General features: G+C 35.5%; 2 protein-coding genes across 3 annotated transcripts; one reads left to right on the top strand and one right to left on the bottom strand.

Annotated features, from left to right (window-relative positions):
- Window positions 1-4594: 4594 nt before the first annotated feature.
- Window positions 4595-10247, top strand: LOC120623422 (protein lifeguard 4-like). The gene is made up of 5 exons (XM_039889447.1): window positions 4595-4771; window positions 6724-6887; window positions 7614-7719; window positions 8462-8613; window positions 9524-10247. The coding sequence occupies exons 1-5, from the start codon at window positions 4706-4708 to the stop codon at window positions 9774-9776; spliced, it is 741 nt and encodes a 246-aa protein (XP_039745381.1). The 5' UTR covers window positions 4595-4705; the 3' UTR covers window positions 9777-10247.
- A 1695-nt stretch (window positions 10248-11942) lies between these two features.
- Window positions 11943-25565, bottom strand: LOC120637910. Of its 2 annotated transcripts, XM_039909972.1 has the most exons (9): window positions 25352-25565; window positions 24871-25065; window positions 24393-24508; window positions 22531-22775; window positions 21360-21424; window positions 20125-20247; window positions 19757-19832; window positions 17315-17477; window positions 11943-14081 (listed from the first exon to the last, which is right to left on the bottom strand). In XM_039909972.1, the coding sequence occupies exons 2-9, from the start codon at window positions 25054-25056 to the stop codon at window positions 13889-13891; spliced, it is 1167 nt and encodes a 388-aa protein (XP_039765906.1). In that variant the 5' UTR covers window positions 25057-25065; window positions 25352-25565; the 3' UTR covers window positions 11943-13888. The 2 variants fall into 2 exon arrangements, with proteins under 2 accessions (XP_039765906.1, XP_039765907.1); XM_039909973.1 differs by lacking the exon at window positions 25352-25565 and having other exon boundaries at window positions 24871-25175.
- Between the last annotated feature and the right edge of the window lie 797 nt (window positions 25566-26362).

Consider the following 26362-nt stretch of genomic DNA (forward strand, 5'->3'; position numbering starts at 1 on the left):
GTTTGATGGCGATGTGTGAATTGTCGTAGTATATTTATTTTATTTATTCAAGGGACAAGGTTGCAGCAAACAAACAAAGTTGCACCAAATCGTTCCGTTTCTGTAACAGAACCCTAAACTAACTAAAAAAACAGAAATTTTACAGCCGAGACTGTGCGACATATAAAAATTTAACGATCAAACTAATGTTCGAAATAAACTCTTAAAGTGCTTTCGTTAATGCACTTCGTTTTTAAAAATCGAAGCGAAATGTGAATGCAGCATGGCTAAGGACGCCAAAAGTTTTTTTTTTCGATTAACAACCTAAATTTTGTCCGAATTCATTGATTTATTATGTTACTACTGGTCTAGAGTATAACACTATGATTCTCCGAGTATTCGGTCTGTCTAAGAAGAAATTAGTTAAGGTTGATAGCCTAAATGGCCTAGGGTACGACTTAAGCTTTCCTTTCAGGGAGACCGACTTCGTCTTCAACTTTTAACTTTTGGAGCTATGTGCGTTTTACGGAATAAAATATCGCTTGCTATATCGGTAAAGGAAAATAACCGCATACCTGAGAGTATCTGCCTTCCTCGATAATGTTCTCAAAGATGTTTGAAGTCTACCAATCAGCAAGTTGGACTACGCAAACATTATTCTCATTCTCAGACCGCCCAGACAAACAGTACATGTTGAAGTCTTACTGACAATTGACATGTTATGGTAGATCACTTAGAAAGATCATAAATAGTAAGGGGCCCAAAATTAAGCCTTATGAGACACCAATTGTGCTAGATGAACCCTGTGGCTTAACATATTTTTACATAGCCGTTGCGTTCGTTCCATTATTGAGACACCAAGTGACGATATATGTAACAAAATATCTTTGACATTAAACATATAATTTATGTTTTACGTGATTATTTTAGGCATGTATAGCAAACGGAATTTATATATATTGTTTATTACACACAAAACAGTAGTAGTGGTAGAGCTTTTTGTGACAGAGCTCATCAAAAAAAAAGTCTCTCGGTTGTTTTGTGTTGTTTAACTTTTGAGTTTACAAACTAAAATATTTAAATGATAATGCTACCATTCAGTGTTTGGCCAACCCTTATCTGCTAATGCACTGGAAGTCAGTTGCTATAAAAACGGTAATTACCCGCCGACCTTTCCGTGGTTCCCGATGACAGTAAACTTTTATTGCCAGTTAAAATAAATGGTCCATCAATCGATCCGAAGCACATTTATATTTTGTTTACAGCTGTTCTCCTGTGAACAAAATCTTCAATGGCAGTATATTATTTAACTCTACTATGCAATAGAAATATAATACAAAAAAGTTGAAGTAGCCAGAGGACATCCTGGAACACATGAGTTTTATAAATTTAAATTGCATTTAAAGTTTTCGGAACTGACAGGATTTGAACATGCGACTCTCTAGCAATCTACGGCTCTCCAACTGCCGATGCCGATATTAATATATGCATTTATGTCTTAAAGCGACTGTAGCGCCATCTAGTAGGGACAATTTTAGTTTCGATCTATTTTCCAAAGGTCCATATTACAATGATACACTTTGAAACAATGCTTATCAGTTGTAAAGCTTTTGTAGCAACGAACACACTGTTTCTTATGCATTGCCTGTATCACATACATATATTATCTGTATCCCATAGATATATTAACAATGTAAAAAGATAGACACCTCATTGCCTAAGCTCAGGCTTTATTATGCATATTATTAGCCAATGAATAATATTATTATTCCTAGTTTACAAATAACTAAATAACTATTTTCCTAATTTATCTTCGATGTATATGTAAGTCATCATTGCATTATCGCACGAGGGCATGATAAATTGTAATAATAATTATCCTTTATTTGGTAATTATGACCCGTCTACACTATTATATAACAGAATAATTAAAAACAGTAATAATCTAAAACTAAATCAAAAACCTTACATGAGATATTAATGTAAAGAAAATTTCATTAATTATTTGGTACTGTTGTCAAGTAACAAAAGAGCTTATGCTACGAGCAAGGTTATGTAACCAGTGCAAATCATTTTTAACTGATTTCCGAAATGGAGGTGGGTACTATATAAAAATAATAAAGTAAAATCATGTTACATAATATTATCTACATAAATGCATACTTTTAGTTATAAGCTTTAGAATATTACGCGGAACCCTATAGGAACCGAGGCAACGTTCTTTGTTGTTAATGATACTCGTAATATCCTAGAATGAGTGTCCTAGAATTTGAGTAAACGTATACATTATGTGAGCCGGCACTATTGAATCAGGGCAACCTGTCAATAAAGCAGTAAGTGTAAATTTACTTTACCCGGCAACGCCCCGCCCGGACAATCGGTATACTTATCACCATCGATATAAATCTTTGAAGTCGTTGTATATCACAGATAAGAAATCAGGGAGGCAATTTACTAGCTTGACGATCAAATATTATTTAGTATATTTAATACTTCCATAAATATATAAAGAGGACTAATATTATAAAGAGGAAAGATTTGATTTCATAAAAACCAAATCTTTACAAATCATTCTATACAAACATAGTATATAAATTATTTTTACTACTCATGCGGCATAAGTAGTATCTTAGTACTCGTTGTTGCGGTTGAAAAAGAGCTGTTTGCCCATTTTAAAATTACGCTTGAGTTTTTTTGTAAATGAAACTGTTATTTGAGTGCGACAAGTTTACTTGCTTACATAATCTAACTTACCTACTTTATCCACGTGCGCTGAGTCTTCTAAATGTTCCGTTAACTACGTAAATACAATTTACTATAAAGATATTGCTTTATCATAATATAAGCTAAGGGATAAGCTCGGGAAGCAATCTGCCTACTAATTCGATTCGAGTCGAAAATAATAAGTGTTTTTTATCGTCATTATTAAGATGAATAGAATATTATTCGTTATAAAAAACCTTTTATTAATAAAAGCATCTGATGAAAATAAACCTTGCTCTTTGATGCATGATATTAAAGGCATCATCAAAGCAACCGATAGACGTCCACTGCTGGACATAGGTCTTTTGTAAGGAGTTCCAAATTCCACGGTTTTATGCCGCTTGAATACAGCGGCTACCTGCGACGCGCCTAATATCGTCCGTCCACCTCGTCGGGGGTCGTTTACCATTCCAGCACCTTGGGACCCCAACGTCCATCCCTCCTGCGAACTATGTGCCCCGCCCATTGCCACTTCAGCTTCGCGACTCTTTGAGCTATGTCGGTAACTCTGGTTCTTCTACGGATCTCCACATTTCTGATTTTATCACGTAGAGATACTCCGAGCATAGCTCTCTCCATCGCCCGCTGAGTGACTCTGAGCCTTCTTATGAGGCCCATAGTTAGCGACCATGTTTCGGAGTCATAGGTCATTAGAGGCATAGTATAAGATATAATGAAATGAAAATTAATATAACTTCGTATTATATCTGTGGCGCAGCGTTCGGGAAACTCCGTGCCATCTTTTCGTCAGAAATCCCTCAGTGCCTGAAGACGAAAGTCTTCGAACAGTGCGTGTTGCCAGTGATGACCTATGGCTCTGAAACATGGTCGTTAACTATGGGCCTCATAAGAAGGCTTAGAGTCACTCAGCGGGCGATGGAGAGAGCTATGCTCGGAGTATCTCTACGCGATCGAATCAGAAATGTGGAGATTCGTAGAAGAACCAAAGTTACCGACATAGCTCAACAAGTCGCGAAGCTTAAGTGGCAATGGGCCGGGCACATAGTTCGGAGAAAGGATGGACGTTGGGGTCCCAAGGTGCTGGAATGGCAGCCCCGTACTGGTAAGCGCAGCGTTGAGCGACCCCCAACGAGGTGGACAGACGACATTAAGCGCGTCGCAGGTAGCCGTTGGATCCAAGCGGCTCAGAATCGTGGAACTTGGAACTCCCTACAAAAGACCTATGTCCAGCAGTGGACGTCTATCGGTTGATGTGATGATGATGATATCTGTGGCACTCGATCACGAGGTTTACACTAGGCGTCGAGGTCGAAATGTTCGGCTACAAAATTAAGATTATACAAAACTAATATTTGAGCATAGAAAACCATTCCACTTTAGTAGTGTTTCTTGAACAGATGGTTAGGTTAGGTCTAAAAATTAAATTGAGACTACAAGAGAGACTGAGAAATAAGATATTACCGAAATAGGTAAGAATATTAATTATTTCAATTATCTCAATCAAACTACCATGTAGCGCAAAGTAAGGTATTTTCTAGCAATGTAGCGCTGGTAGGCCCTCATTTATCATTAATGGACCCACGATAATATTCAACGCTTTGCAAAGAATCCATACAACCAGTAGAACACGACCGTGGAATATGTGGATGGATATGTGGATTTTCATAGATTTAAGATATGACGCTTGGATTTTTGCTTGCAAACCAGATAATAATATTTTCCCAATAAGCGTAGAGCCTACAATAATTTTAATTGAGTGGAATTTCGGGTGAATTGAAAGCCAACATTTTATCAATTCTATATTATAAAGCCTTGTAACCAGATCACTCAACGACGAATCGATTTTAAAAAGTTTGAACGTCAAAATATTGTCATATGTCAACGTCAGGTCAATTTATTTGTGTACGTAACTTTCACTGAAAATAATATTCTGAGGATCAAAATAACATCGAAAAAGTGAATATTGTTGTAATTCGACTGAGTAGAAATAATTGTGATCAAAATGGCTGGCATACCTTTGATGTATGCTCAAGAGGACTGCGAATTGGGAGGAAAAGATAATATTGAGGTAAGGTTCCTCGAATTCGCTTCGTTCAATGAATGGTGCAATTTGTGACGGCCTTCGATATTTAAATGAGAATAAACGATGTTATTTATTTATCTGGTTTCGTTAAAAATACAGAATATTGTTTAATTCTATGTTACAAAGCCATTTATGACTAAATGCATAGTTTCATTGATCTAACTATATTTGGTTACCTTCTTAATATTTTTAGGAGGAAAAAACTTGCCTTATTCAAATATGTCACGTTTTAATTCAACAGATAAGATAAGACAACAGTGATGATCATTTTATGAGTATTTAATAGATGGGTTTTTTTATAATAAGTACATATTAATTTGATGATTATTTTATGAACTGCGTATGTGGCTGTGGTTTCTTTTAAAATACAATAACAAAATAATTGCCAATAAACCCCCATTGGAGCAGTACAATTGATCTAGTTGCTAAAATCCAGCTCTTTTAATCTTGAACTGCCTGATGTATAGCCTAAATTTTTGTTCTGAAATAATTCTTTGGTGATAATAAATTGCAGTTACCACTTTACACATTTGTCATCTACATAGACAGTTGCAATTAAAAATAAAAACAAAAGAATGTACTCAATATGATGCTGTAGCTATCTGGGTTATAGTTTCAACAACAAGATCATGTTCTATGGATAACTTGTATGCAAACATTAGGGTAGCATTTTGGGGAATTAAGTTAGATCCCAGGCATGAACTCTTACTTTTATATGCATATTAAACAATTAAATGAGTGTCAAATGCTTTAAAGATTATGAAAATCATTGTGAGGAAACCTGCATGACGGCCGATTGGCGCAGTTTGCAGCAACCCTGCATTCTGAGCCCTGGGCCGTGGGTTCGATTCCCACAAATAGAAAATGTTTGTGCGATGAGCATGAATGTTTGTGTCTGGGTGTTTATATGTATATTCTAAGTATTTATGTATCATAAAAATATTTATCAGTTGTCTTAGTACCCATAACACAAGCTAGGCTTACTTTGGGGCTAGATGGCAGTGTGTGTATTGTCGTTGTATATTTATTTTATTTTTTATTTGCATGCCTAAAAGTTGCTCATAATATTCGCACTTATCAGCCTAGTGGACTACAACCTTAATCCTTCTTACTTTGAGAGGCCCTTTAGAGGGCTTGTTATGGGTTTAGTATAATGATGATAATGATTCCATTGCAATATTTATTATTATCATCATTTTGTGCACTACATTTAGTTTAAACTTGTATATCAACTCAACCTGTAGGATTTGACATCACAGAGAGCCATCATAAACCTCCAATATCCTCTAATTGTTGATTAAGGCTTAGCAGTTCAATATAAAGAGTAAATAAAGAGTAGAGTAAAGCCTGGTAGAATCTGCAGACTGAGTTTCATACAGTAGCCTCCCAATCCTGTAGTACCAGTTACAGTAATCTGATGAATGCTCTAATACTAACTGTGCTCTGTAGCTTAATCTAAACTGACTATTGTCTTTATAGATTTGTTATATATTCTTCCTTCATCAACAGAGTTTAGTGCATAATAATATTGCAAGTTGGAGTGTTGATAATGAAAAGTATTGTTTTATTTTTTTTACCATGAGATAGCCTTTGGCCGTAATCTCACAAGAGATTGCTTGCAGCAATAATTCTGCTTTAGGCATGCAGTCTACAAATGTTTTTACTGTAAACATCTTACTGTCTCTTTTCCACCAGTCAGACAATCTTATTCCAAAAATTGTCCTAAACAGTTTGTGGAGATTTCATTCTTCAAGATGTGACAGAGTTCTCTATATAGAGAAAGTAGAAGAGAGAGTAATTAAATAATATCATAAAATAGTTTTTTAGGAATATCTAGTTTAAGATAAGACATTGTAGCCCACCTACTTCGCAGCATTGTGTTTCTATGCTCTAAAACCTGTGCCTGTTGATTTTGATAGATATATACTTATTTCCAGGATGACTTTGCATACCGCAACAATGTGATCAACGCAGACAGAGAGATCCGCCTTGGCTTCATTCGCAAAGTGTACGGGCTGCTGACAATACAGCTGCTGGCCACAGTGTCTATCGCTGCAGTGTTCCTGCTCGTCAAGCCCGTGCAGGGATTCATACATGAGAAGTAAGAACATTTTACCAATTATTTAGTGCAAAAACCATATATTTTATAGTGTTTGAAGACAAGGTCCTATATCCTTATTTGAGTAGGCCAATAAATGGCACTTGTGTACACATTTTACATTGAGGCAAGGTAATATTAAGCATGGTTTATGCAAAGCCAGTGAGCTGGTGCCACTTTAACAAACAAGAGACCACTGGCGCTGTCCTTGTTGTTTAGTCATTCCTGGATTTTGCACACATTTGACACAAATAGAAAAATAATTCACAACAAATTCACTCTACGGATACACTTCAGCGACTGGCGCGAGAAGTTTCCCCACAATAAATAATTCTGTCAATATAATAATTCTGTCAATATAATATTTTTGTCCAAGGCATGTTGAGATATTATAAGAATATAAATTTCAATATTTTATTGACAATAATAATGACAGTGTGCAGGGAAATTAAGTTGGGTTATTGGACTATACCTTAGTATAATAACCAAACAATACAACAATACAAATATATTTTAGGAATTAAAAAATAAATAATTAAAATAGCCTTTATTGCATAAAACATAAAATGTATCTTGTTTCTATTGGCAAAGACCTTCTCCAACTTAGAAATTTAGTTTTAAATTAAATCACTAATAATTCCAAAACAAATCACTTGTCTAGATTGTACTAACATTGGTAGTTTGTATCAGGAAAAAAAATACTATACTAATAAATGTGTCTTGTTGCAGTAACTGGATGGTGTTCATAGCGTTCATTCTGAGCATGGTAACGCTGTTCGCACTCATCGCCAAGAGGAAGGACTATCCCGCCAACTTATACCTGTTGGCAGGCTTTGTGAGTACAAATACCGTATTCCACCACGCTGGCCCAGTGCGGATTGGTGGACACACCTTTGAGAACATTGTTTAATGAACATGCAGGTTTCATCACGATGTTTTCTCGAAATGTTCCTAGCTGGGCCGTCCGTAATAAATGTATTATCACCCATTAACGTCCCACTGCTGGGTACAGGCTCTGGGTTATCAAAGTCAAAGACAAAAATATCTTTAATCAAGTAGGCCCATAGGTGGCACTTTTGATACGTATATAAGAATTACACGGTAGTGAGATGATGGCGATAACCACATTCGTAAACTTAAAACTAAAGCTACGAGGGTTCCAAACGCGTCCTGGTCTAAGAAGAAGCCCACAACAACTAGCCAGGTGTTTTTTTTTTGTTATCACCATCTCACAATGTCATATTAAATTATTAGAAGAGCAACCTGGTTAGAGCAATAATTTACACCCGAGCTTTTTTATCGATTACGTAGTACTTTATACTATAATAGGACTTTTCTATAAGCTTACGTTTAATACAAACTTTGAACTTTTCAAGAAACACCTCCAAGATGTCAATTGGTAGTTTATTGTAGAATTGTATGCAATTTCCTTTAAACGAATTATGAATTTTATGTAACCTAGTATATTGCACTGTAAGTTTATTCTTACTTCTATTGTTTAAATTATTGCAGTCACATTTTCCTTTCATTATCCGTTAAACAAGACGTTTATTCATGGCTTGTGTGGCTTGTTCCAGACTGCTGTACAAGCGTACACAATAGGCGTGGTGGTATCGTACTTCGACACTGCTGTGGTTCTGCAAGCGCTCGCTCTCACCTTCACTGTGGTGTTCGCGTTGACACTCTTCACTCTCAACACCAAACGCGACTTCTCTTTCATTGGATATGGGTAAGTCAAAGTCTTATCTAAATCTTATAAATATGCCACAATACACACATCGCCACGTAGCCCCAAAACAAGAGTAGCTTGTGTTATGCGTACTAAGATGAATAATGAGTATTTTTATGAAAAATATACATAAATACTTATAGTCTCTTATACCAATAAATACCATTTAATATATGTCCATTTCTTTTATTATATAGAAATACTAGCTGTTGCCCGCGACTTCGTCTGCGTTTGATTTAATTTTTTGATGTGGCATTCAATTTAGTTGTAGTTCTAAAAAAAATTTAAAGTATTCAGTATCGCTAAGCCTTAAATGAGGGGATTGCTGCTCTCCGCTGAGGAGTTCTGTCCTCTATCCCAACCACAGTTTGGACAAAATTAAACATATATTATAACCTCTATAGTACCAACATAATTATTTTAATCGGTTATAATTTGTCGAAGTTATGGTGTCAAATCGTCAAACACTTTCGTCCGCTCTCCCAAAGGAACCGAGCTTAATGTCGGGATAAAAAGTATCCTATATTACTTCTAACACTTCCAAGAATATGTGTACAAAGTTTCATGAGGATCGGTTAAGTAGTTTTTGCGTGAAAGCGTAACAAACAATCTTACATTGACATTTATAATATTTTAGTAGAGATATCTTTGTTATATTTAAATAAAGTTTATTAAACTGACTAAATAATTAACTGATAAAGCGTTATAATAAAACTTTTGTATTAAATAAATACCTTTTTCTACAAACGTAGAACGTAAGATGAAATTTCAGCAAAGATTTTTAATTTTTATTATCTTGTTACGCCAAAGGAGTATAACTTGTAACGCGTGTACATAAGTAAACACACGTTTTTTTTTTTCTATTTAGCCCTGTTCATACAGGTACGTTGTTACGCTTTTTTCGTTTCAGCCTCGGAGCCGGTCTATGCGTGCTCATCGTTGGCGGTATCCTCCAGATTTTCCTCCAAAGCTCGGCCTTCGAGATCGCTCTATCCTTCACCGGCGCCATCTTCTTCAGTCTCTTCCTAATCTTCGACACCCACCAGATGATGACGGTCCTCTCCCCCGAGGAGTACATCCTGGCCACTATCAACCTGTACATGGACATATTGAATCTGTTCCTGTACATACTGCGCATCCTCAACGAGTTGAACAGGAATTAGGTGCGTCAGAAATGTGTTATGTACATTTATTATTCTATTAATGTACATTAGTTGACTTTTCTTAATTTAATAAAAACTTTGATTGTGAATTTTTAGTTTAATAAATATTGTAAATTGTAATTTTGATCATTGCTTTTACAGACTTATTTACAGACTTTATTTTGAGTTATTAAATATATTTTATGTAAAGAAAAATGTATTTAAATTATATTCAATAATGTTCGCACATAAATGTAGAAATATTAAGTGTGTTTGCAACATTCCATTAAAATAAGTGTTCTCATATTTTGAAAATTTCTATGGCGTAGTAGTTAAATTACCCGCGTGATCGGTAGGTTCAAGGTTCGATTCCGATTCTTGCAATTTGCAAAATTAGACAATTCATTGATAGCTTGTAATCAAGTCGTAGTCGTACGTATTATCTTTGAAAGCTATTTATTAAAACAATAATAAATAATCAATTTAACAGTATTAGCGTTTTTTTATTTTCCGAGCCTTTGGACTTAACAATGATCAATACAGTCCAAAAATATCTCAGACAAATATATAGGCTGCGGAGCAAATATTTAAAAAAAAAATGTTTTATTTGAAATAAACGTCTATGTGTCTAAACATATTATATTCTTGATTGTAAATAATATGTGTAATAAAGATAATTTATATGTTTAACCGTGTTTTTTTATGCCGTTTGATAACGGTAGATCATATATTCCCGCGGGTGTCGTACGAGGCGACTAATGGAATATAACTGAGTACGGGCAGTAGCGTTCTCTATGCTAGTACCGTCTACTACGGTCACCAACCGGTCTGCCCAGCGTGGTGATTATGGGAAAACCCTCCCGATAGAGAGGCCCTTAGTCCACTAGTGAACAGTTATCATCATTATGTCCACTACAGGGCACAGGTCAATGTCCCACAATGAGAAGTGGTTAACATCGTAGTCCACCACGCTGGCCCAGTGCGGATTGGTGGTACCTTTGAGTACGTTACGGAGGATTCTCAGGCATGCAAGTTTCCTCACGATGTTTTCCTCCACCGTTGAAGCAAGGGCTATTTTAATTACTTAAAACGCAGAAACTAAGAAAAGTTGAGGTATGTGCCGTGAAGCGAACTTGGCCCCCCGAAAGTGAAATTGAGCCTGTACCCACTGGGTTCAACTGTTTATATAACTCTTGTGGGCTTCAAATGTTATAGACAGTGGCCCGCACAGGAATTTACACCAGGGTAAGCTTAGCAAGAGCATTAAAATTGCATAAAATGACAAAATCCTCCTCTGTTGTCAGTTATATGAAATGTTAGGGTAGGCAGCGCTTTTCTACATGTATGAAGTGCACGCCACTGGTTTAGGGCTATTCTCTTCAACTGTTATAGGCTATCAATAACAGTTTCTTAAGTTCAATAGCCTGCAGGCTAAAAAACATGTTTTATTTGGAATCAACGTCTATGTGTCTAAACATATTATATTCTTGATTGTAAATAATGATAATTTATAGGTTAAATTCTTAAACTAAAAAACAGTATATAATACATATATATATATTTAAGCCGTATATAACTGCACTGCTGGATCAAGAACATTTTTTTTTCTTCGGGTCTTATCTCCAGGTATAGGGAGTTCTTAGACCAGAGCGAATTTTGAAACCTCGTAGCTTTAGGTTGGCGAACGAAGTTATCACCATCCCCTTACAATTATGTAAATATATGTATGAACGCTTCATATGTGCTTGTAATAGGCCTAAATAAATAAAGAAATTTTGATTTGATTTGATCTAAATCCACGGTCCTGGGCCGCTTGTCTCAGACTCGTTTGATGTCGTCTGACCATTTCGTTGGGAGCCGACCAACGCTGCGTTTACTGTTACAGTCCAACTAGCTTGATGTTAATCCAAAATCTTCAGATGCCAGATTGAATATAGAAGTGCTATCAATATCTGCAGAGATTAAGGAAAATGTACCACTACTGAATTAATTACGTTACGTAATTATGAAACTAGGAAGAAGATAGTCCGCGAAAAGGAAGAAAATCTGAATCAAATTAAGCATGGAATTCCGCAAAGCAACACCTGCTTCTATCCAAGAAACTGGATCAATGATCTGACCGTTGATTGAGTTCTAACTCACCAATCTTAGGATGGGGATCCGGGATATAAAAATTAAACGTAAGCATATCTTATAAGTACCTTATAATCTCCAGTGGACATAAAATCACATACATTACAATATAACAGGATTAACAAAATATTTACACATGGACTTATTTTTTACAAATGGTCATGAAAAATTACAATTACAGTCCATAATACAATATTCAAACATAAAAATATCACCGGCAATTCAATTGATTACATAGATAAAACTTTTACTTATCGAAAATAGAAATTGCCCTTCTCGATAAGTGAAAATGCGAAAGACATACGAGATAAGGCTGCTAGTGCACGCATTCTATAATACGTGTAATAGATAAACTACACAGCAAAATATACCTTGATGTACATTGATCAACAGCTTACGTTTATCCACAATAAAAAATGAGAATCGGTATTACAGAATTTACGACCCTAATACGAGTATACATTGAGTTATTTCTCTTTAACATTATGGTAGATCGATACTCGATAACCACTCTACGGTTGCGAGCGTGTAAGACATACTACAGTTTTTTCGCTGTAGCATTTGGCGGGTGATATATTCACTTTATATATCTCACACTTAGGAAGCAAAATAACTATTAACCAAATATAAACTAAAGTAAACACTGACAAAAAATTGTTAGGTATGGAACTTTAAAATTAGATATAACAGATCCGTTCGAGGTTTTATTTATTTATTCCAGTACGAAACAGGCCTTGACTGCAATCTAACCAACTGGTGAGTGATGATAAGATGGTAAGATGGTATCGGGCTAACCTGATAAGAAGGCAGTTATATTAACCTCGTTTCGGTTTCTACGCGACATCGTCCCGGAACGCTAAATCGCTTAGCGGCATTGTCGGTAGGGGGGTAACTAGCCACGGCCAACGCCCCCACCAGATCAGAGGAAATGCAGGAATTATAAATTGCTGCTGACGGGGATCGAATAGACGTTTGTTGGCAGAGGCGAAAAAATTCATAGCAGTAAATTATTTTTAATATTATAGTCGCTGTGGTACTACTGTTTAAAACTATATATCGTGCGATCTAATCAATAAATAAAATGGTGATTTAACTCAGCCACAAATGGTTGCGGTGCGGAGTAGTGCTTTCTTAGAACCTTATTTATAAACGTGGGATGACTTTGGAATAGTTATGCTATAATTTTTACGCTTTTACATTTTGGAAAGTTGAAGTGTATACACCGCATAGCTTCATTAATTCAGGACCTTAAATGTCTTAGAGAATTGGAGAAGTGCAAACGTCACCCGCTCAAAGCTGCGACAAAAACAATACAATGCAAAGAGTGTATGGAACATGGATCACATAAAATGCACTAGTTATTTTATTTCACATCTATACATGCATCATTATTGATATTTAAACACTGAGATATTTTAATACAGTTTGTAGAATTTTTGTTTGCGCTTTTGCCGTTTGACGTCACATTTGCCGTGCCGTCACTGCACCGCAAAATTTATGTCATAAAATTAATTTCACGTAAAGTTTACACGTAAAATTGTTTAAGAATTTAATGTTATGAAACTAATTTCGAGAACATTCTAAATTTGAAATAACATTGACTAGTCTTGGATTGGCTGAAAAATAAATCGTAGATACAGTTAATTAAAACAACAATTTAATAAAACTACGGCCGTTCTGGATTTTAAAAAAACCAAAATGTCTATTGAATTGGTTTTGCTTGTAAAAACTAATATTAAGAACGAAAAACTGTGTTATAAGATATCTTTGAGTTCTCCCAGAAACGGAAATTAATGTCAGAAAACCATAGAGTAACACGGTCTGCATACCAACCATAGAGACGAGTGGAACCATAGAGACCGGGTGCGATTACTCCGTGACGTCACAGACTAGCAAAAACTTTAGTCAAGATTGAAGCTATATGAATTTAAAACAGATTTTTTTTTTTTTATTTCCAAAATTAAATCGCTAATCAGACCTATAAGTACAAACGTTTCAGTCTAAGAGTTGCTACAGTCGCTGAATATGTTTTCTAGCGCCTCTATTTCCATTGCTCTGTCTTCCTTCAATTCTTCTTTTTCACTGGGCTTCGAATGGTGTATCTCTTGATGTATCATCACATGGTACATGTCCGTAAAGGTTTCATCGCAATGTGCGCATTTCAATTTATTCGTCGCATCCTGAAGTTTCGGTCTAGAAAAAAAGGAACAATAAAAAACACTATTAAGATTTATTCTTGGATTTTATACCGATTGCGGTGATAGCAATGAATACATCAGACTTTCGGGGGAGCCAACTGCGATCGCGGGCATGCATCTTACTATCTGAGTTATGTGCGTTTTTAATTTAAACAGGTAAATATTGCATTGAAGCAAGTTATATTTGGCAAACCTTAGTATCCCACAGCCTAGAAATCTTTAGTTTCTAATAGAACAATATTAACAGTATATCATACCTAAAAACCCCAGGAACACACGTATTCGAGTCTGCATATCATATGCCAATATTTTTTATATCGAAAGTATTACATAACAGGGGTTATATTTTTCTTTGGCAACCCTTTGTATCCCCCAGCCTAGAACTCTTTAGTTTCTGATAGAACAATATAAACAGTATATCATACCTAAAAACCCCTGGAAAACTCGTATTCGAGTCTGCATATCATATGCCAATATTTTTTATATCGAAAGTATTACATAAAAGGGGGTATAATTTTTTTTTGGCAACCCTATTCCACGCTACTCTTTTGTTTCGATTTTATAAATTTAAAATGCATATAAAAATTTTCGGAACCGACAGGATTTGAACTCTGGCAATCGCGGCCTGAATGCTTTCTCCAATTAAGCTACGACTCTCCTACCGTCGATGCCGAAATTAGTATATGCCTTTCACATCAGTCTTATAGCGACTATAGCGTCAGCTATAAGGAAACGTTGCAGTTTCGATCTACTTTTTCAAAGGTCCATATTACAATGTCTTTAGTTTCTGATATAACACTACTAAGAATACAGCATACCTAAAAACCAAGCCTTGAACACTCGTATACGAACGAGACTGCATATCACACGACAATATTTTAATATAGAAAAAAATTACCTACATAAGGAAATATTTTATAAAATATCGTGCGGAAACTTGCACGCATGATAGTTCTCCATAATTAAAGATTTTAAACTAAGATTTTCGTGTTTTCGTTCGTCGCGTTAATCAACATTTCTTAAATATACTTCAAAGGGTACATATGCTCGTACGAGATACGGTCATTTTAACCATAATATCCATATTACGCCAGACGAGGGGCATAACGCTTTTTCCTTACGTGACGATATCTACCAGTTAACTTCAGCCGTGTTAATGAACTTCGTTTCAAAATGCCGTTCAGTCGCCCGGTTACTTTACCAAGAAAGATTCCTAACGGACGGCCGAACGCTCGAAGGCGGCCCAAAGTTACGTACGCGAATAACGTCCGATAGTTTATAAAGTTAATATAATAATAGGTCGCGACTAACAGACGCGTCCGCGTCGGCCGCGTCTTAAACTATGTGTTAAAACCTTTATTACAACTTGGTTTCTATACAATTTTTTTTAATGACAAGTGTTATAAACATTGGGTTAGGCTCTCATAAATAAAATACAGTGCACATATTTAAGAGTTATTTATTTACTTTGTACTTCGAGATTTATTTTAGTTACCTACTAGGTAAATATTTTTCATACTAATACTTTACTTTCGCTTTATTTAAAGCAGGTACTTATAATTTATCATAGTACCTGCGACTTAATAGGTTTGTTTTGTTAGTTTTATAAAGTTTAATTATCATGCCTAAACTTTAACCGATTATTACCTATAACCGATTATTTGCTTCTAGCAAATAGGTTTAATGTAAATGGGTCAGCAATCATCAATCTCGTCTGCAACTTGTGGTTTGTAAGAAAATACGTTTTAATGACTCGCAATTAACGTTGTTGTTCGTTTTACTATCCTTTATAATACAAACATAAACAATGACTTCTTCTCATAATTAGGTGTAAGAGAACAGAATGACCTTTTAAACTTTTACCAACTGTACTTTTTAGTTTTGAACCATGCTTGTTTTTCCACCATCACCGGTTAATTCCCCCTTATTCCCCTTTTTTTCCCACTAACATTGACAATCCTAACTGACTCTTAGTGCTGTTTATGACAATTTGTTTGTTTGGATGTTTTATTTATTTATATTTATTCCAAATGTTAGTCCATATTATATTACAAGGTTGCTTTGAAGCATCCGGCTTCGCTTTCACCTCTCACAAGATAGGAATATGAATGTTTTGTGCGTTGTCAGAGACTACAAACAGACAGAATTGAGGGTTCAAAAGAGGCTCTACCTCATAATTATCGTCATATCAGCCACATGGCACGGATCTCCTCCAACAATGAGAACGGTTTAGGTAGTCCACCACGCTGGCCCAGTGCGGATTGGTGGATTTCAGGCGCCTTTCTGAACATTACGCAGGTTTCCTCACGATGTTTTCCTTCACCGTTGAAGCAAGTGATATTTAAAAAACTTAAAACGCACATAACTTTTAAATGTTAGAGGTACGAGCTGGGATACGAACTCGGCCCATCGAAAGTGAAGCTGAAGTTCTTCACACTGAGCTATCACCGCGTCACCGAGTAAGCCTACTTTACATAAATAAATTATGAATTTAGGACTTCGAAAAATTAGCTAAGTAATACTTTTTTGTAAGAGTGTACCAACCATAGAATTAAGAACATACAGAATCCTAATTCAGCCATTATTGTATGCAGTGCATTGTGTCCAAAAACTGTGAAACGCCTCGCACACGTCTTACTTAACCCCTCGGAGAATGTTACTAGCTCACAAACTTATACCCATTTTCCCCTTTCATGGTAAACGTTTCGACTATATTTCGAGATAAAATAATTTAACACCCGCGGAATGTGGCTAGCTCACAAACTTTTTCCCATTTTTATGGTAAACGTTTCGAACATATTTCGAGATAAAATAATTTAACACCCGCTGATTGGTGCTAGCTCACAAACTTTTTCCCATTTTCTCATTTCATGGTAAACGTTTCGAATATATTTCGAGATAAAATAATTTAACACCCGCGGAATGTTACTAGCTCACAAACTTTTTCCCATTTTCCCATTTTTATTGTAAACGTTTCGAATATATTTCGAGATAACATAATTTAACACCCGCGGAATGTTGCTAGCTCACAAACTTTTTCCCATTTTCCCATTTCATGGTAAACGTTTCGAATATATTTCTAGATAAAATAATTACTGTCATCTGCTTAATTGTATGAAGCGACTAACCGTTTGTTCGAGGAACCATTCTAAAGTGGTGTGATTTTTGATGCTACAATATTACTCGTGTACACGGTTTCTGGATGTTCCTAATTCTGTGCCAACGTACCGTAAAGCATCGTCCAAATTCTTTAGTTTGTCTGCCTGACTGGCGAGGGCCTTGCACGTCTGTCTATGCTTGGTCAGCATGTGGAAAGTGTCGAAGCTTTCGTTGCAGCCGTAGCACGCACTATTCGTTTCCTGTGCAACCAGGGCGCTGGATGACTTGAAACCTACGAATGAAGTATCTACTTAATAGTGGCCATGCCTTCTGAGTCCAAGGCCGTGGGTTCGATTCCCACAACTTTACAATGTTTGTGTGATGAACATGATTGTTTTACATTATCCGGGTGTTTATGAATGAACGAAATAATGAATGAATGATGTTTATCCATACTATATAGTCATAAAGATATTTATCAGTCATCTTAGTACCCATAACACAAACTGCGCTTACTTTGGGGCTAGATGGCGATGTGTGTATTGTCATAGTATATTTATATATTTATTTAGTAATAACGACGGCCGATTGGCGCAGTGGGCAGCGACCCTGCTTTCTGAGTCCAAAGCCGTGGGTTCGATTCCCACAACTGGAAAATGTTTTGCGTGATGAACACGATTGTTTTACAGTGTCTGGGTGTTTATCTAGATATTATAAGTATTTATGTATATTATTCTTAAAATTATTCATCAGTTATCTAAGTACCCATAACACAAGCTACGCTTACTTTGGGGCTAGATGGCGATGTGTATTGTCGTAGTATATTTGTATATTTATTTATTTATTTAGTAGTAAAGCAATGCCTTGTGTTACGGGCGCCGGGATAAATCCCAATCAAATTGATTTAAGAGTAACTCCCGAGCGTACCGACTGTGTTGCATCTACAAGTAGTCATCTATCCCTGAGTGTAGAGAGAATTTTAGGGGCGCCCATAACGAATCTTTAACCCTGAGTTAAATACTACTTTTCACACCTCGCGCAATAAAATCAAGTTCCGGAGGGTTTTGTTTTAGCAAATATTTATACTCTATGGTTCGCGCTGCACAGACTCTGGTAAGTGACAGGGACGCCATCATACGTAAGAGCGAGATAGCAATATTGGATTGAACCGATTTTATTAAGATAAGCCGTTCGCGACTTTCCTTATTAATATCATAAAAACCCTTAAGTTTCCAAATTCCAACTTATAGGATGTATTGACGTACTTGGCCTTTCAACATTAGCCTATTTAATAAGGCATAACTCTACGCTAGTGGTGTGAAAAGAGTTTTTACACCGCACTGCATCATTTTGGTCTGGTGGGAGGCTTCGGGCGTCGCTAGTTACCACCCTACCGACAAAGACGTGCCGCTAAGCGATTAAGTGTTCTGGTGCGATGTTGCGTAAAAACCGATTAGGACTATGACTACCATACTCCCTAAAAGTTTAGCCCGCTACCATCTTAGATTGCATCATCACTTACCACCAGGTGAGATTGCAGTCAAGGGCTGACTTGTAGTGGAATAATTAAAACAAAAAAAATGCCATATGTAAAGGGTCTATAGTGAGTCAACACGGCCGACAAGGCAACAAATAGGTGCGTGGGAAGTGGAGTGAACAGAGGTGGTGACAACTGTATCCTTTTCTATACTACATAATGTTTCATCAACCAAGCCTGGCTGACAGATTGGTGCACAGAGATAAACACTTGACAGATGAATCGTAATCATAAAACTTTGTACATAAAAGGTCATAAAAGATAAAATTTTTGATACTGTCTGCAATTTCATATGTGCAATATTTAAAAAAATTAAAGATTTTGTCAAAAATTTTAAATTCCATTTTCAAAAATTTAATGCAATCTAAGCCAAAAACGTCTTAAAGGCTATCCAAACGATATTTAAGTTATGCAGTAAAATAGATATAAATTTTGAAAATATTAGCTTAGGTATTAAATTTTTCATAGCAACGTTTTTATTTAGATGATTTTCTTTTATTTTACGTCTAAACTTCCTGTGAAGTTCCTTATTTCTTATTATGTCAGCTGGTAATTTATTATAAAGCTTTGGTAGCATAATAAATGCATAGTGCAATTGCCAAATATAACCGTTTCTGGACTCTGAAATACTTAGCTTGTCTCTGTGAGGCTCGATTTAAATGAGTATATAAATGTAAAATATAATAATATAAAATCTTGGTAAATATTAGTGACTCAAAGATATTATACAGAGAAGGAAGAAAAAAATATAAAATTCGTTTTTTTTTTTTTTTCAAAAACCCTAAATCTATATGTTAAATGAAAAAAAAAGAAAATACAAACACAAAATAGTGCACCTTTTAGACAAGTTAGGTTATAAAAGTTCCCTAGTGTAAATCGATTGGTGAAAGGTAAATGTATGCCTAGGAATCTTCTCTGATTAGGCGTTACTTACTTAAGCATTGCCTTGTTAGTGAAAACGGCCACTAAGTACGATATATATAGGTATCATGTACTTAACTTACTTCATCTACAGATAGTACAAGCATAATTACATTTATTCCGTCTGGCTGATAAGCAGTTTTCCTTTCTCTTCACAGATTTGTATGAGTGCTTGGCGATCACATGTGCCTGAAATGAACTGTATCATTAAAAAAACATGTACAATAGTTACAATCAGATCTAAATATTAAAGATTAACAGTTTGGTTGAATGTTTTTGATGGCTGGGTTATCTGTATATTATAAGTATTTATGTAAATTAATATATATAAGACAATTCATATATATAAGATACTATAAGACAAGCCACGCTTACTTTGGGGCTATTGTCGTAGTATATTTATTTATTTTCTTTGTGTTCATAATTGAAACATATTTATTTTTTTTCTTTTTTAGAATCTTTATAGCAATTTGAAATGTACCTTCAGTCCGTTGACACTGTTAAAGTCTCTAGCGCACAATAAGCACTCTAGTGGCATCTCAGTCTGCATTGGTTCGGCTTCTTCTTCGCTTATCGGTTCCTCTTTAAAATTGCTTACTAAATGCTGAAAAAAAATACAACTTGATTTGCAAAACTAAACTATAAAATACAATATGCAGTTTGACTTTGCTTTTTATTTCTTAAATACAGTTCAACGGGTACATACCACGATAATATTTTGGATTTGTCGATATTTCGACCCAGTTGCATGGATCGTGGTCACGACGGGACTGCAACCATAAAATATTATCGTGGTATAATGTACCTGTTGTACTACGAGTATATTTAAGGAATGTTGATTAACCACGATAATCTTAAGTTTAAAATCTTTGCTTTTTACTTTTTATATTCCACTACAAGTTACCCCATTGACTGCAATCTCACCTTATTGTAAGTAACGATGCAGTCTAACATGGTAAGGGGCATGGTAGTTACACCCATATACCTAATCGGTTCCTTCGCGTACCGGAACGCTAAGTCGCTTAGCGTCTTTGGCGGTAGGGTGGTAAGCGGCCGAAGCTTGCCACACAGCCCACACCAGACGAGAGATAATTCAGAAATTATCACCGGGGAAGGGAAAATTTGGGCATTTATCCCAAGATCTCCCAATAGGAAAACATGTGTGTACTTATGTACACGCGTTAGAAGTTATAACTATAGTTCGTTACCGTTACAGTAACAAGATAAAAATCTTTTCAAAAATTTTATCTTTCGCCTTATTCCAAGTTTGTATAAAACATATAAAGTGGTATTTAAATATCACCAAAAAAATATTTCTGCATAATTAAAGAAATGGTTATAATAAAAAATATAAAATAATATAAATTGGCAATACTAATAGACTTATTATCGGACAACCAAGTTTCATTCAACATTAAAATTTGAGATTTTTTTACAATTGAATCAATTAAATCATCAAAAACCTTATAGCTAACTTCATGGGGTCGGTTTTTGGTGACGGTGTGCGTGTGCATCGTAAAAATTCACTCTCATCATTTTTCGATAACCAAAAGTATAACTTCAAAAACTGGGGCATCAAAAATAAAACACATGTGTTTAATGTTTGATTATGAGCCTACATTGAAGTTATAAGCAGGATGCTACAGGTAAGTGTGATGAATTTCTTTAAACTTAACAGCTCTCCATTAAAAGAAAACTAATAGACAAGTTTCTCACCTCTCCACTGTTTCCATTCGTTAAATGTGTCATGTCGGCGCCAAATGTGTCCGATGGCAAGAATCCTTAAACAAAAAAAATGCAAAATAAGCAAAATAAATGCAAATTTAGTTTGCTTGTTCTACTTTACCTTTTTTTTTTTTTTCAGTTTTTAATTATTCTATTTATGGTATAGTGTAGTGCGTAGTGATGGGTCATAGATACCAAATAAATAAATAAAATATTGTCAGTGGTACAGAGTTGGACACAGTGTCATCATCATCATATCAACCGATAGACGTCCACTGCTGGACATAGGTCTTTTGTAGGGAGTTCCAATACCACGGTTTGTACCGCTTGGATCCAGCGGCTACCTGCAACGCGCCTAATGTCGTCCGTCCACCTCGTCGAGGGTCGACCAACGCTGCGTTTACCAGTGCGGGGGCTGCCATTCCAGCACCTTGGGACCCCAACGTTGCCTGCCCATTGCCACTTCAGCGTAGCGACTCGTTGACCTATGCGGTAACTCTGGTTCTTCTATGGAACTCCACATTTCTGATTTTATCACATAGACTCTGCACACGCCTGCTGAGTGACTCTGAGCCTTATGAGGCCCAGAGTCTTTCTTTCATCCAAAAATAAAGTTGTTTATAGAGGAAAATTGCATGCGCTTTGCATGGAAGGGATAAAAAGTGGTATATGATAGACAAAGGCACAGGTTCAAAGAGTACCTATCTCAAAAATGTAATGCATAAATTATTTAATTGAGCTTTGAGTAACAGTACAGTCAAATGGTTAGATCACATAAAAAAAACATATCATATTCTACTTCCCAGCCACATACATTTTTGGTTGTGTTTCTATGCTGGTCAAGGTAATTTTTTTGGGATAAACAAGAAAATTTTGACAAGAGCTTTTACTGGCAAGAAAAGATTTCACTTAAGCATAAAAAAGGGGTTAAATAAGCTGTATATTTGAAGTTAACAGACATTTAAATAAAACTTAGACATGTAACTATTTTGGTTTTTTTAACATATCAATAGAATAAGAGAAAAGGAATAGAACAGTCAACAACAACATGTAAAGAGTAATATAGCTAAACTGCACAAAGCTCACATTGTTGGTATGAAAACAGTGAAATATATTGGAATTAATGGTTTCCATCGGAAATTAAATAAAATGCAAAAAGTACCATTCATGGAAAACTGTTCTGGGGGTTGTTGCTGGATCATTTCCTCAGGTTCCACCTTAATATCTAGCCTAGCAAACTCCTCTCCATTTTCATAAATATCATTTTCAGCCTCATATTCATTTTCTGATAGCACTTCCTGTTTAATTTCAACGTTCATAGAGCTCTGATGCATATAACTGTTAATGGACTTGTCTATTTGTATTGGTTTAGGCCATCCATTGTCAGCTTCTTTTTCTTGCGGGTATCTGCAATATTATACACAAATATGATACATTGTTAATTCATTTTTACGGTTTGGTATGCACTAAGCAGGCAGATTATATAATAATAAAGCTTGGGTGTAAATTATTGCTCTAACCAGGTTGCTCTTAATTTAAAATGACATTGTGAGATGGTGTTAACAAAAAAAAAAAAACACCCCGCTAAGTTTGTTGTGGGCTTCTTGTTAGACCAGGACCAGACCTTTGTAGCTTTAGTTTTAAGTTTACGAATGTGGTTATCGCCATCATCTCACTACCGTGTAATTCTTATGTACGCATCAAAAGTGCCACCTATGGGCTTACTTGAATAAAGATATTTTTGACTTTGACATTAATAATAAACTTTATTAAGGCCAAAAACAGTTTGTACGCAGAGTTCTAGATTAAGTATAAAAAACATTGCGTTTAAGATTTATAAATAAACAAAACTTCTAAAAACATACGATTGGTTGCTGGTGCCTTTATCAATCTAAAATGATTATATAAAAATCTCCACTATGCAGTTATATAAAGAGATATCTTCATTATATGTCACATGCAAGCCATCTATGCATGCCACTGGTTATATACAGTATGGTAATTTGAGGTCATTTTGAATGCTACTTGGACCAGAAAGCAGGAGTAAAAAAATATAAATAAATATACTACGACAATACACACATTGCCATTGTTGCTTGTGTTATGGGTACTAAGATGACTGATGTATATTTTTATAAATAACATACATAAATACTTATTATATGCATTTATACACCCAAACACTGAAAAACATTCATGTTAATCACACAAACATTTTCCAGTTGTGGGAATCGAACCCAATGCCTTCTACTTGGAAAGCAGGGTCGCTGTCCACTGCGCCAATCGGCCGTCAGGAGTGTTTATGAAAAATGCTGGTCTAACTTGTTTATTATACTAGAGGGTAAGACGTAGTCCGTAGAGGGTTACAAGAAGAGACGAGGGACTATCATATATTTTTATCAGTCCCATAGCCACTTTGTAACTGAACAGCTCAGGTCTAATTTTTAAATGTCCATTTTACCATTTAGGTGCCACTTTCAATGTGATAAGACATTGCTTTTTAAAATTTATACTCTTATGAAAGTGTTTTAGGTAATCCATACTAAAATTATAAATGCAGAAGTATGCCTGTTTTTTCATACTCTATGCCTTAACAAAGCAACTAATTGACAAGATTTTTGGCATAGAGTTAGTTGAAAGTACAGCGGGTAACATAATGAGTGAAAGAATGAATCAATACACTTTTATTGTACACCACACAAAAATACAGGAAAATAAGAAGTTACACAATGCTTAGTTGCAATTACTTTGGGCTTTATCGCTACATACAAATAAAATAAATGTTTGAGAAGAGCAGCCTTTGTTTCCTACGAAGGCTGCTTTTTATCCTGGAAGAACAAACTGTTCCCATGGGATTTGTAAAAAACCATAATAAACACAGACAAAGAATGGGGGCAACCGCTAGCATAAAATATATTTTAAAGTTTTAATATCCTCTCGGTTTGGACGGCACAATAAAGTTTACTGTACAGTATTAGCTTTCATGCACTTAGGACAAAAGCTAGTGTAAATAAATTTGTATACCTTTGTTGAAGTATTTGATCACTCTGTTTTACTAGTGTTGAGAATGTGCAGGCGCTATGCAGTAATTCATAACATGCCCTGCATATAAATTTCGAATGTCTATCTGTTTCTTGTACCTGAAATGTATGTTATTTGTCTTAAGATGTGATTTTGCATATATTGAACCTTTTGCCTGTTGGGAGGTTTCAGTCATGGGTATTTACCACCCTGCCAACAAATATATCTTATAGAAACCAATTAGTTGAGATAATACAGTCTTAGATAGTAGCAAGTTAACCTTTTAATAAGTTATGTTAAGCCCTCACAGCTTCTACACACCACCTTACCAGAATGTTAAATCGCATCACGGCACGTCTTTACCCGATTGGGTGGTAACTAGCTACGGCCAATGACCTCTCACCAGGGCGATACCAGACCTGATGCAGTAAAGTTAAGAACAATTGCAATAAACTGTCTCAATAGACAAAGGCCAATTTACCTTTACATTAGTAAGCTTCTCTAGGTCTTCGGCGATAGTATTCGCCATCCCATCCCAAGGCGGAGACCACATTTCGAATATATTGAATAAAACAGCGGTCGGGCTCATATGATGCAAACAAGTACGGCATTCTAAATTCGCTACTTCGTCCACAGTTTTGTTTGTGTTTAAACCATATTCGCTCATTGTAGATCACTGCCAATCACAATCACTCATATTTATAAACTTGCAATTTATCATTTATTTAATAATTTAGATGCAATCTCATTATCAAAATACAAGAGTAGATTTTTGAATTTTGATAGTACGATTGGATACCATAGACAAAAAGCGAGCAATTGGAGAGTTTTTTTTTATAATAAAATAGGTAATGTAGTAAATGAAGCAAATTAACATGTTCCTCTTAACTATAACCAAATATTGGCTCTTTCAGTAAAAACAAGCGTTATGATTTATATATCAGTATACCGCAACTACCTACCAGTGTAACAAACATATTAACTGTTTTTTCTTGAAAATAGGAATTGTCACTTCTCAAAACAAAGGAATATTACTGAACGTAACACATTATTTTAACACAAACTCATTTATATCTAACTCTGTACTAAATAAATAACAATATTGAGTCAATTTAATAATATTAGAAATATTTTACAAACACCTCCAAAGATTCACTCCGCGATGATCAAAATACATTTACAAAAGGGTATTTTACTTTGTTTATGCTTACCGTGTGGTATTTCATTTTATCGTTCTCTGTGGTTATAGTCAGCATCTATTGGTTCTATGGTCTCCACAGAGTTTCTGGATCAAAATAATTAGAACGCAGATCCAAGGTACATTCTAAAAAAAAAATTACAGTTACATGTATGTATACTCTTTGGTGCAAGACAAAATCTCAATCACGACGTAATAGAAAAGATCAATAATCATTATTAGTCTGTGTTCATAAAGGCTAGAGCAGAAACCAGAGATGAAGCTTTACAATATATTAAAAAAGCAGCTTAGCGCGGCTTGAAGTTTCTAACGAAGGGTTCCGTATCACGGTGCCATAGAAAACACTTCTTTTCTTTTTCGGAAGGACACTTGCTGATAACCTCCTAAGGGGTCGCTACGGCGCCACCGGTGGAGAGGGGCGAGCGCGGGTCTACATCCAGATGCCACCAAAAATCGGCCTTGAGCCTAAGATCCTTAAGCATAAGATTGGCCGGGAGTAAAAAGGACGTCTCGGCAACTTTTGGGGTGGCGGACTGCTTTTTCAAAGTGGGACTTTGTTTGTTTTAATGTTTGAATTTATTGTGCCATGGTGGGATGATCGAGGTCTCGGTTGAGATCTATATCTGTAAGATATGAACAATATTTAGAATCTGAAAAACACTTTCCTGTATTGTTATGCATAATTATTTTCAACTATATTATATTTGCTGACAGTGCGTGAAAATTTCTATTCTTCGCTTTTTACGTTTCATTCATTCAATAAAGCTGATAGCCC

Source organism: Pararge aegeria, chromosome 4 (genome assembly GCF_905163445.1).
Source record: "Pararge aegeria chromosome 4, ilParAegt1.1, whole genome shotgun sequence".
NCBI lineage: Eukaryota > Metazoa > Arthropoda > Insecta > Lepidoptera > Nymphalidae > Pararge > Pararge aegeria.

Bases quoted from the DNA above. Each gene is read 5' to 3' on its own strand.
- LOC120623422 (XM_039889447.1), top strand. From the start codon at position 4,706: ATGGCTGGCATACCTTTGATGTATGCTCAAGAGGACTGCGAATTGGGA. The intron at 4,772-6,723 runs GTAAGGTTCCTC...ACTTATTTCCAG, and splicing joins GAGGAAAAGATAATATTGAG to GATGACTTTGCATACCGCAA. The intron at 6,888-7,613 runs GTAAGAACATTT...GTCTTGTTGCAG, and splicing joins CAGGGATTCATACATGAGAA to TAACTGGATGGTGTTCATAG.
- LOC120637910 (XM_039909972.1), bottom strand. From the start codon at position 25,056: ATGAGCGAATATGGTTTAAACACAAACAAAACTGTGGACGAAGTAGCG. The intron at 24,509-24,870 runs GTAAATTGGCCT...CATACATTTCAG, and splicing joins AGAAGCTTACTAATGTAAAG to GTACAAGAAACAGATAGACA. The intron at 14,082-17,314 runs GTACGTTGGCAC...CTTTTTTTCTAG, and splicing joins AATTTGGACGATGCTTTACG to ACCGAAACTTCAGGATGCGA.